The sequence below is a fragment of the Cherax quadricarinatus genome, chromosome 11 (assembly GCF_038502225.1).
Source record: "Cherax quadricarinatus isolate ZL_2023a chromosome 11, ASM3850222v1, whole genome shotgun sequence".
Classification (NCBI taxonomy): Eukaryota; Metazoa; Arthropoda; class Malacostraca; order Decapoda; family Parastacidae; genus Cherax; species Cherax quadricarinatus.
Window position 1 is genome coordinate 75355 of NC_091302.1, and position 12918 is coordinate 88272.

The 12918-nt window shown below is 42.0% G+C and overlaps 1 protein-coding gene across 1 annotated transcript in view; it reads right to left on the reverse strand.

The window, feature by feature from the left end:
* Positions 1 to 12918, reverse strand: part of LOC128687679 (transmembrane protein 72) — an 88870-nt gene that overhangs the window by 20514 nt on the left and 55438 nt on the right. Inside the window, exons 2-4 of the mRNA XM_070084186.1 lie at positions 11260 to 11346; positions 6027 to 6792; positions 1554 to 1614 (exon numbers count right to left, since the gene is read on the reverse strand). Coding sequence (XP_069940287.1) covers positions 1554 to 1614; positions 6027 to 6111 — 146 coding nt within the window. The 5' untranslated portion in view covers positions 6112 to 6792; positions 11260 to 11346. The remainder of the gene's footprint in view (positions 1 to 1553; positions 1615 to 6026; positions 6793 to 11259; positions 11347 to 12918) is intronic.

Genomic DNA, 12918 nt, shown 5'->3' on the forward strand with positions numbered 1-12918 from the left:
TGGGAAGTACAGTGCCTGCACTCTGAAGGATGAGTGAGGATGTTACAATGCTAGAGGTGGGAAGTACAGTGCCTGCACTCTGAACGATGAGTGAGGATGTTACAGTCCTGGAGGTGGGAAGTACAGTGCCTGCACTCTGAAGGATGAGTGAGGATGTTACAATGCTAGAGGTGGGAAGTACAGTGCCTGCACTCTGAACGATGAGTGAGGATGTTACAGTCCTGGAGGTGGGAAGTACAGTGCCTGCACTCTGAAGGATGAGTGAGGATGTTACAATGCTAGAAGTGGGAAGTACAGTGCCTGCACTCTGAACGATGAGTGATGATGTTACAGTCCTGGAGGTGGGAAGTACAGTGCCTGCACTCTGAAGGATGAGTGAGGATGTTACAATGCTAGAGGTGGGAAGTACAGTGCCTGCACTCTGAACGATGAGTGAGGATGTTACAGTCCTGGAGGTGGGAAGTACAGTGCCTGCACTCTGAAGGATGAGTGAGGATGTTACAATGCTAGAGGTGGAAAGTACAGTGCCTGCACTCTGAACGATGAGTGAAAATGTTACAGTCCTGGAGGTGGGAAGTACAGTGCCTGCACTCTGAAGGATGAGTGAGGATGTTACAATGCTAGAGGTGGGAAGTACAGTGCCTGCACTCTGAACGATGAGTGAGGATGTTACAGTCCTGGAGGTGGGAAGTACAGTGCCTGCACTCTGAAGGATGAGTGAGGATGTTACAATGCTAGAGGTGGGAAGTACAGTGCCTGCACTCTGAACGATGAGTGAGGATGTTACAGTCCTGGAGGTGGGAAGTACAGTGCCTGCACTCTGAAGGATGAGTGAGGATGTTACAATGCTAGAGGTGGGAAGTACAGTGCCTGCACTCTGAACGATGAGTGAGGATGTTACAGTCCTGGAGGTGGGAAGTACAGTGCCTGCACTCTGAAGGATGAGTGAGGATGTTACAATGCTAGAGGTGGGAAGTACAGTGCCTGCACTCTGAACGATGAGTGAGGATGTTACAGTCCTGGAGGTGGGAAGTACAGTGCCTGCACTCTGAAGGATGAGTGAGGATGTTACAATGCTAGAGGTGGGAAGTACAGTGCCTGCACTCTGAACGATGAGTGAGGATGTTACAGTCCTGGAGGTGGGAAGTACAGTGCCTGCACTCTGAAGGATGAGTGAGGATGTTACAATGCTAGAGGTGGGAAGTACAGTGCCTGCACTCTGAACGATGAGTGAGGATGTTACAGTCCTGGAGGTGGGAAGTACAGTGCCTGCACTCTGAAGGATGAGTGAGGATGTTACAATGCTAGAGGTGGGAAGTACAGTGCCTGCACTCTGAAGGATGAGTGAGGATGTTACAGTGCTGGAGGTGGGAAGTTGCTTTTGTTTAATAGCTATAGTATTTCACTTTATATATATATATATATATATATATATATATATATATATATATATATATATATATATATATATATATATATATATATACATATATATAATACAACAGCTGCTGCTACTACTACTAATAATAATAGTGTCAAGAGACAATACTCACAGTATATATACACCCAGCAGGTGATGATGGTACACCATGTCCACACCAACGCCCCACAACACTGGAAGGATAGCAAGATGTCAGTACATCCTTGTGCCTCTTGTTACTCTGGAATCTAGAAGATTATTAAGTATATTTTCTAGCTTCATTTAGCGTTTTATGGGGACTTTTTTGTGTGTTGTGTGTACTTGTGTGTGTGTGTTTGTGTGTGTGTGTTTGTGTGTGTGTTCACCTCTTTGTGTTTGCAGGGGTCGAGTCATAGCTCCTGTTTCCGCTTCACTGGTCGCTGCTAAGTCCTCTCTCTCCCTGCCTGTGTGAGGGTGCTTTTACCTATTTGTACTCACCTATTTGTGGTTGAAGGGCTCGATTCACAGCTCATGGCCCCTAACGCAGACGTTTGTATACCTCCCTGGAACGTGAGTATCTCTAGGTATAGGGATGCTAATGTTCAGCTTTGGTATACTTCGATAGTGAGTATCCCTCCGTAAAGGGATACCAATGTCGAGCTTTAGTATACTTCCTTAGTGAGTATTCCTCCGTAGAGGGAGACAGACACAGACCTTAGCATTTCTCTTTACAGCCTTGGTATCCCTGGTAGTGTGAAGACACGCGGTGAAAGGCAGTGAAAATTCCCTTCTCAAACTGCCTCTTGTACTTCACTCACTGTTTACACTGCTAGTCACTGTTTGCCTCTGTTATTCCCTTACTGTTTACCTCTGTTATTCACTCACTGTTTACCTCTGTTAGTCACTGTTTACCGTTGTGCAACGAACCTCTAAAAAGGCACTGAAATGCTTTTGTTACGTTCCTTGTGTGTGGATATAATTGATGTTGACACTGGAGAGACGCACACGTCACTGCTTGACGTGTACACGTCACTGCTTGACGTGTACACGTCACTGCTTGACGAGTACACATCGCTGGTAGGTGTACACGCGTCGCTGGTAGGTCTGCACATGTTTCTGGCAGGCGTAAACACGTCACTGGTTGGTGTACACACGTCATTGGTTGGTGTACACAAGTCACGGGTTGGGGTACACACATAACTGGTTGGTGTACACACGTCACTGGTTGGTGTACACACCTCACTAGTTGGTGTAAACTCGTCGCGGGTTGGTGTACACACGTCACTGGTTGGTGTACACACGTCACTGGTTGGTGTAAACACGTCACTGGTTGGTGTACACACGTCACTGGTTGGTGTACACACGTCACTGGTTGGCGTACACACGTCACTGGTTGGTGTACACACGTCACTGGTTGGTATACACACGTCACTGGTTGGTGTACACACGTCACTGGTTGGTGTACACACGTCACTGGTTGGTGTACACACGTCACTATTTGGCGTACACACGTCACTGGTTGGTGTACACACGTCACTGGTTGGTGTACACACGTCACTGGTTGGCGTACACACGTCACTATTTGGCGTACACACGTCACTGGTTGGTGTACACACGTCACTGGTTGGAGTACACACGTCACTGGTTGGCGTACACACGTCACTATTTGGCGTACACACGTCACTGGTTGGTGTACACACGTCACTATTTGGCGTACACACGTCACTGGTTGGTGTACACACGTCACTGGTTGGTGTACACACGTCACTGGTTGGTGTACACACGTCACTGGTTGGTGTACACACGTCACTGGTTGGTGTACACACGTCACTGGTTGGTGTACACACGTCACTGGTTGGTGTACACACGTCACTGGTTGGTGTACACACGTCACTGGTTGGTGTACACTCGTCACTGGTTGGTGTACACACGTCACTGGTTGGTGTACACACGTCACTGGTTGGTGTACACACGTCACTGGTTGGCGTATACACATCGCTGGTTTGTGTACACATGTCATTGGTTGGTGTACACACGTCACTGGTTGGTGTACACACGTCACTGGTTGGTGTACAAACGTCATTGGTTGGTGTACACACGTCACTGGTTGGTGTATACACGTCACTGGTTGGTGTACACACGTCACTGGTTGGTGTACACACGTCACTGGTTGGTGTGCACACATCACTGGTTGGTGTACACACGTCACTGGTTGGTGTACACACGTCACTGGTTGGTGTACAGACGTCACTGGCTGGTGTACACACGTCACTGGTTGGTGTACAGACGTCACTGGTTGGTGTACAGACGTCACTGGTTGGTGTACACACGTCACTGGTTGGTGTACACACGTCACTGGTTGGTATACACACGTCACTGGTTGGTGTACACACGTCACTGGTTGGTGTACACACGTCATTGGTTGATGTACACACGTCACTGGTTGGTGTACACACGTCACTGGTTGGTGTACACACGTCACTGGTTGGCGTACACACATCACTGGTTTGTGTACACACGTCACTGGTTGGTGTATACACGTCGCTGGTTGGTGTACACACGTCACTGGTTGGCGTACACACATCACTGGTTTGTGTACACACGTCACTGGTTGGTGTATACACGTCGCTGGTTGGTGTACACACGTCACTGGTTGGTGTACACATGTCACTGGTTGGTGTACACACGTCACTGATTGGTGTACACACGTCACTGGTTGGTGTACACACGTCACTGGTTGGTGTACACACGTCACTGGTTGGTGTACACACGTCACTGGTTGGTGTACACATGTCACTGGTTGGTGTACACACGTCACTGGTTGGTGTACACACGTCACTGGTTGGTGTACACACGTCACTGGTTGGTGTACACACGTCACTGGTTGGTGTACACACGTCACTGGTTGGTGTACACACGTCACTGGTTGGTGTACACACGTCACTGGTTGGTGTACATACGTCACTGGTTGGTGTACACACTTCACTGGTTGGTGTACATACGTCACTGGTTGGTGTACACACGTCACTGGTTGGCGTACATATGTCACTGGTTGGTGTACACACGTCACTGGTTGGTGTACACACGTCACTGGTTGGTGTACACACGTCACTGGTTGGCGTACACATGTCACTGGTTGGTGTACACATGTCACTGGTTGGTGTACACACGTCACTGGTTGGTGTACACACGTCACTGGTTGGTGTACATACGTCACTGGTTGGTGTACACACTTCACTGGTTGGTGTACATACGTCACTGGTTGGTGTACACACGTCACTGGTTGGTGTACACACGTCACTGGTTGGTGTACACATGTCACTGGTTGGTGTACACACGTCACTGGTTGGTGTACACACGTCACTGGTTGGTACACACGTACTGGTTGGTGTACACACACTGGTTGGTGTACACACGTCACTGGTTGGTGTACACACGTCACTGGTTGGTGTACACACGTCACTGGTTGGTGTACACATGTCACTGGTTGGTGTACACACGTCACTGGTTGGTGTACACACGTCACTGGTTGGTGTACACACGTCACTGGTTGGTGTACACATGTCACTGGTTGGTGTACACACGTCACTGGTTGGTGTACACACTTCACTGGTTGGTGTACATACGTCACTGGTTGGTGTACACACGTCACTGGTTGGCGTACACATGTCACTGGTTGGTGTACACATGTCACTGGTTGGTGTACACATGTCACTGGTTGGTGTACACATGTCACTGGTTGGTGTACACATGTCAATGGTTGGTGTACACATGTCACTGGTTGGTGTACACATGTCACTGGTTGGTGTACACATGTCACTGGTTGGTGTACAGTAGGCTCCTATTGCAGGTTCTTAGAGCCTACAATAGGCCTAGGCTCTCTTCTGACAGCCCTCCACTGACAGCTTGCAGCCTGTCCAGCTCTCGTGGCATTCAAGCGGGCGAAACAGCGCCTGAATGACACACGAGACGTTTAGCTCTACGTAGAGCTTTCTCTCATTGCCTGATGAAACTCTGCTTCTAATGACAATTATTATCCTGTCTATATACATTTTTTACATTTATCATTGTATCTATACATATTTTTACATTTACTGTATCTATATACATTTTTTCAGGTATTATCGTATCTATATACATTTTTCAGTTATCGTAACTATATACACTTTTCGTTATTATCGTATCTATATATTTTTTCCATATATTATCGTATCTACATACATTTTCTCATTTATCATTGTATCTATATACATTTTACGGTCATGTTGTTGTGTTTATATGAAATATTTGTATATGCAATAATGTTAATGGTGAAAGGGAAAAAATATTGATTTTTAACTGAGGACAAGTTGGCTAGAGTACCTACATTTAGTTGTACACAAGAGAGTACACACCACCACCCTAGACACACACACAGTACACACACACACCCACACACACAAGTGATGTAGTGGAGGCAGGATCCATACATAGCTTTAAGAAGAGGTATGATAAAATTCATGGAGCAGGAAGAGTGACGTAGTAGCGATCAGTGAAGAGGCGGGATCAGGAGCTGTAACTCGACCCTTTCAACCACACCTGAGTACAGTATACACTACCAGCCTGGACTCACACGCAGAGTACTCACCCACTGCAGTAGCTACTCCCAGTCCTCGAGTACAGTATGGGAGATTCTCCCACATGCAACCACATCTTCTCTCCTCATAACTCATCTTGTTAGGCCTTGTTAGGCTCAATTAGGCCTCTGATCCCGCGTGTCAGGTGTCGAGTGAACTGACAGAAGGTTGAAGACCTTGAACCCAGCTGGTGATCTGAGCCACTGTGATGGTCATAGCATATGTTGATTACAGCTTTGGATCACCCTACATATGTTGATCGGAGTTTTGGATCACCCTACATATGTTGATCACAATTTTGGATCACCCTACATATGCTGATCACAATTTTGTATCACACTACATATGCTGATCACAATTTTGTATCACCCTACATATGTAGACCATAGTTCTGGATCACTCAACATATGATAACTACCTGATCCTTTAAGCACACAAGTGGACTATTAAAGATAGTTCACTCTAAGCAGTCCATAATGATCACTGTTTACACTGTAAATTAACCGTCCATAACAAATCCTACTAAGTGGTCCGATTAATTTGTTTTCTAACAACTTAAAGAATAAATTTAGATTTTTTTGCTCCTGATGAAGGTACTTGTGAAACGAAAGATCCTTTAAATGAGTCTTGTTCCTTTTTAAACCGTACTGTATCGCTAACGAGTCTTAAACGATTAAGTAAAAGAAGGTTTCTGGGGTGATGTTTCGCCCATAGTTTCGAATTTTACTTGTCAAGGAGAATCGAGCCTTCACCAGTCCTCTCTTCGCCTCAGTCGATCTAAAAGAGAAAAACGAGTTATGTAAATTATATAATATATATATATATATATATATATATATATATATATATATATATATATATATATATATATATATATATATATGTCGTGCCGAATAGGTAAAACTGGTCAATTAGCAAGAACTCGTTTAAAATTAAGTCTTTTCTAAAACTTTCTCGTATACGTTTAAATATATATTTTTCTTCAATTATGTTAATGTAAAAATTAATAATTTTGTACCAAAAGAACTTTAGAAAACTTACCTAACCTTATTATAACAAGCGCAACTAAATTTAGCTTAAACCAATTAAATATATTTTAGATAAGTTTACAGTAATTTAATAATAAACAAACATAATGAAATATATTTTTCTTCGTTAGGTTCAGAATTTTTGCATTCACAAATTTTCGCTTGCCTTATTCGGCAAGAAGAGCGTTGCTATTTAAGCAAAAATAGTAAGTTTTACCTATTCGGCACGACATATATATTGGACACATTGAAAAAATCATATATTTTCATATTATTGAAAAAATATTCCCTGCCTCGACTGGTATTTCTTGGTGGAAATAACGGTTCTCATAAATTATGAGGAAATAAATTCCTGGAAAAAAGTATTGGCAGGAGAATTTTTCTCCTGTGACGCTTTTATTGCTTTGATAAATTGTCTGGAATGACGGCGATGATGATGATGATGATAATAATAATATAAATAATAGTAATAATAATAATAATAATAATAATAATAATAATTATTATTATTATTATTATTATTATTATTATTATTATTATTATTATTATTATTATTATTATTATTATTATAATTTTATTCTACTCTTTGTTTGGTGTAGCAGCCGAACAAGCAGTGTTTTATATTATTGTAACCACGAACGAGCGGTATTGATCAATAACAACAGACAGAGGCACACACACCACCGTATGTCCTCGGAACAGGGTAACACGCCTAGCTTGGCTGGGTGCTTGGTTTTTGTAGGATTGCGTGGTCCTATGGGTTACAGCGTCATATGTTCTCGTATGTTCTCAGTGTTATTATTGATATATATATACATACATACATTATATATATATATATATATATATATATATATATATATATATATATATATATATATATATATATATATATATATATACATATATATATATATATATATATATATATATATATATATATATATATATATATATATATATATATATATATATATATATATATATATATATATATATATGTAGTAGTGTGAAAAAGAGAATTTATTGTGAGTGTTTCGCTCGTTGTTGAACTTTATCTTGACCTGATAAACTCTAAATCAAGCAAAACTCTTGTCCATGGGACAGTTTTTTCGGAAACGTTCGTTTCTTTAGATAAGTCATACTGAACCAGTTTCTTGATTCACGTTTAAAGTTGACAGATCACGAGCATTCTAGAGACCAGCTTGGCAGAGCTCTGGAGCGAAACGTCGGCCCAAGCAAAGCTTTTTCTGTACTTTGTGTCTGCCTTACAAATTTCTGAAGCCACTGGGTATACTCTCTCAGAATTCAACAACGCTACAGCACGTGGGAATACAGTAAGTGACGTATGTATGTGCACACAGTGTGCTACAGCGTAATATTTATGTTGAAATAAGACACGTTTCGCCCCTGGAAGTATTGTTAACAGATGGAGCGAAAAGTGCCATAGTTAGACAAGAAGAGAGCAGCGTCTAGTAGTCTTACTAGACCTTTATAGGCCTATCCTTTAGTGATATACCATTGAGGTAGGCTTGTCCTGCCCTCTGTTACAAGTATGGATTATGTACTCAGTCAATGAGTACAATACCTCACCTGAGTACACACTATTCTGCAATGTACTCACTGTCTATATAGTAAGTCACTGATATCAGCTATGGTCTGTATAAGTTGTATCACGTACTTGTAGAAATGATTATTATTATTATTATTATTATTATTATTATCATCATCATCATCATCATCATCATCATCATCATCATCATCATCATCATCATCATCATCATCATCATCATCATCATCATCATCATCATCATCATCATCATCATCATCATCATCATCATCATCATCATCATCATCATCATCATCATCATCATTGATAACTGCAAACTACATAGTAATCCACAGTATACATCCGTTTTCTGTCAAGTTGAAAATTCTTTGTTTTTTCCTGATTGTGTACCAGTCCTGTCCAGTGCATGACCCTTGCAGCACTCTGTCTCTCTACAGTTCACTGGGCGTCCCAGTTAATCGATGGTTCCCAGTCAGATGAACAGTCTGTCAGGGCTGGCCTTGTGACTGATGTTTTCCCCTCCCCCCAGTCACTTTCCTGTTGTCCTGACGGCATATTAAATTGGCTGTCAGTGTGTGTGTGTGTGAGTGTGTGTGTGTGTCTGTCTGCCAGGCTGGTTCAATATGTCGAAGTTTACAGTCTATAGTTGTTAGTGGAGAGTGTTTTAAGTGGTGTGGAGACTGTCAGGACTGACTCCTTTCTCACAGTTAACTACTGAGTGGTACACACACACACACACACACACACACACACACACACACACACACACACACACACACACACACACACACACACACACACACACACACACACACACACACACACACACACACACACACACACACACACACACACACACGTCAAGAAGTTAGAGAAAGTACAAAGGTTTGCAACAAGGCTAGTCCCAGAGCTCAAGGGAATGTCGTACGAGGAAAGGTTAAGGGAAATCGGACTGACGACATTGGAGGACAGAAGGGTCAGGGGAGACATGATAACGACATACAAGATACTGCGGGGAATAGACAAGGTGGACAGAGATAGGATGTTCCAGAGAGGGGACACAGGGACAAGGGGTCACAACTGGAAGCTGAAGACTCAGACGAGTCACAGGGACGTTAGGAAGTATTTCTTCAGTCATAGAGTTGTCAGCAAGTGGAATAGCCTAGCAAGTGAAGTAGTAGAGGCAGGAACCATACATAGTTTTAAGAAGAGGTATGACAAAGCTCAGGAAGCAGAGAGAGAGAGGATCCAGTAGCGATCAGTGAAGAGGCGGGGCCAGGAGCTGAGTCTCGACCCCTGCAACCACAATTAGGTGAGTACAATTAGGTGAGTACACACACACACACACACACAGGATCGGTGCTGTTTCTCGTATTTCTGAACGACATGACGGAAGGAATAGACTCCGAAGTGTCCCTGTTTGCAGATGATGTGAAGTTGATGAGAAGAATTCAATCGGACGAGGACCAGGCAGAACTACAAAGGGATCTGGACAGGCTGCAGACCTGGTCCAGCAATTGGCTCCTGGAGTTCAACTCCACCAAGTGCAAAGTCATGAAGATTGGGAAAGGGCAAAGAAGACCGCAGACGGAGTACAGTCTAGGGGGACAGAGACTACAAACCTCACTCAAGTAAAAAGATCTTGGGGTGAGAATAACACCAGGCACATCTCCTGAGGCGCACATCAACCAAATAACTGCTGCAGCATATGGGCACCTAGCAAACCTAAGAACAGCATTCCACCATCTTAATAAGGAATCGTTCAGGACCCTGTACACCGTGTACGTTAGGCCCATATTGGAGGATGCGGCACCAGTCTGGAACCCACATCTAGCCAAGCACGTAAAGAAACTAGAGAAAGTGCAAAGGTTTGCAACAAGTCTAGTCCCAGAGGAGAGGTTAAGGGAAATCGACCTGACGACACTGGAGGACAGGAGAGATAGGGGGATTTGATAACGACATATAAAATACTGAGAGGAACTGACAAGGTGGACAGAGACAGAATGTTCCAGAGATGGGACACAGCAACAAGTGGACACAGTTGGAAATTGAAGACACAGATGAAACACAGGGATGTTAGGAAGTATTTCTTCAGCCACAGAGTAGTCAGGAAGTGGAATAGTTTGGAAAGTGATGTAGTGGAGGCAGGATCCATACATAGCTTTAAGCAGAGGTATGATAAAGCTCATGGTGCAGGGAGAGTGACCCAGTAGCGGCCAATGGAGAGGCGGGGCCAGGAGCTATGATTCGAGCCCTGCAACCACAACTAGGTGAGTATACACACACAAACACAGACACACACACACACACAAACACAGACACACACAAACACAGACACACACACACACACACACACACACACACACACACACACACACACACACACACACACACACACACACACACACACACACACACACACACACACACACACACACACACACACACACACACACACAAACTTGTGCACAATATAAACTACCCACTTTTCCAGTCTGCAAGACTCAGTAATGAAGACAAACACAGCTTCCCTGTATCCCCAGAGACGACACAGGATACATAACAACGTTACACAGCCTGGCAATGCATTACATTATATTACTGTATCCTCAGGAGATTACAAGATAAGCTTAAGGATCTTCTTACCCTCCAAGGGCTCTTGATTTTAGGAAGTGAAGTAAGCCCTTCCCATCTTCCTTGGATCAAAGCTCACTGCCTTCAGTTCTTGAAGAGCTGTAAGACGCAAATAATAATATTAATAATGTTAACAATAACAATATAATTAAAACAGAGCTTCTGCTCACTCCAATATTATATGTATATATATATATATATATATATATATATATATATATATATATATATATATATATATATATATATATATATATATATATATATATATATATATATATATATATATATATATATATATGTATATGTATATATATATATATGTATATGTATATATATATATATATATATATATATATATATATATATATATATATATATATATATATATATATGTATATGTATATATATATATAGATTTATATGTATATATATATATGTATATGTATATATATATAGAAGAAGAGAAACTTTATAAAACTGGGATGTTTAAATGTGCGTGGATGTAGTGCGGATGACAAGAAACAGATGATTGCTGATGTTATGAATGAAAAGAAGTTGGATGTCCTGGCTCTAAGCGAAACAAAGCTGAAGGGGGTAGGAGAGTTTCAGTGGGGGGAAATAAATGGGATTAAATCTGGAGTATCTGAGAGAGTTAGAGCAAAGGAAGGGGTAGCAGTAATGTTAAATGATCAGTTATGGAAGGAGAAAAGAGAATATGAATGTGTAAATTCGAGAATTATGTGGATTAAAGTAAAGGTTGGATGCGAGAAGTGGGTCATAATAAGCGTGTATGCACCTGGAGAAGAGAGGAATGCAGAGGAGAGAGAGAGATTTTGGGAGATGTTAAGTGAATGTATAGGAGCCTTTGAACCAAGTGAGAGAGTAATTGTGGTAGGGGACCTGAATGCTAAAGTAGGAGAAACTTTTAGAGAGGGTGTCGTAGGTAAATTTGGGGTGCCAGGTGTAAATGATAATGGGAGCCCTTTGATTGAACTTTGTATAGAAAGGGGTTTAGTTATAGGTAATACATATTTTAAGAAAAAGAGGATAAATAAGTATACACGATATGATGTAGGGCGAAATGACAGTAGTTTGTTGGATTATGTATTGGTAGATAAAAGACTGTTGAGTAGACTTCAGGATGTACATGTTTATCGAGGGGCCACAGATATATCAGATCACTTTCTAGTTGTAGCTACACTGAGAGTAAAAGGTAGATGGGATACAAGGAGAATAGAAGCATCAGGGAAGAGAGAGGTGAAGGTTTATAAACTAAAAGAGGAGGCAGTTAGGGTAAGATATAAACAGCTATTGGAGGATAGATGGGCTAATGAGAGCATAGGCAATGGGGTCGAAGAGGAATGGGGTAGGTTTAAAAATGTAGTGTTAGAGTGTTCAGCAGAAGTTTGTGGTTACAGGAAAGTGGGTGCAGGAGGGAAGAGGAGCGATTGGTGGAATGATGATGTAAAGAGAGTAGTAAGGGAGAAAAAGTTAGCATATGAGAAGTTTTTACAAAGTAGAAGTGATGCAAGGAGGGAAGAGTATATGGAGAAAAAGAGAGAGGTTAAGAGAGTGGTGAAGCAATGTAAAAAGAGAGCAAATGAGAGAGTGGGTGAGCTGTTATCAACAAATTTTGTTGAAAATAAGAAAAAGTTTTGGAGTGAGATT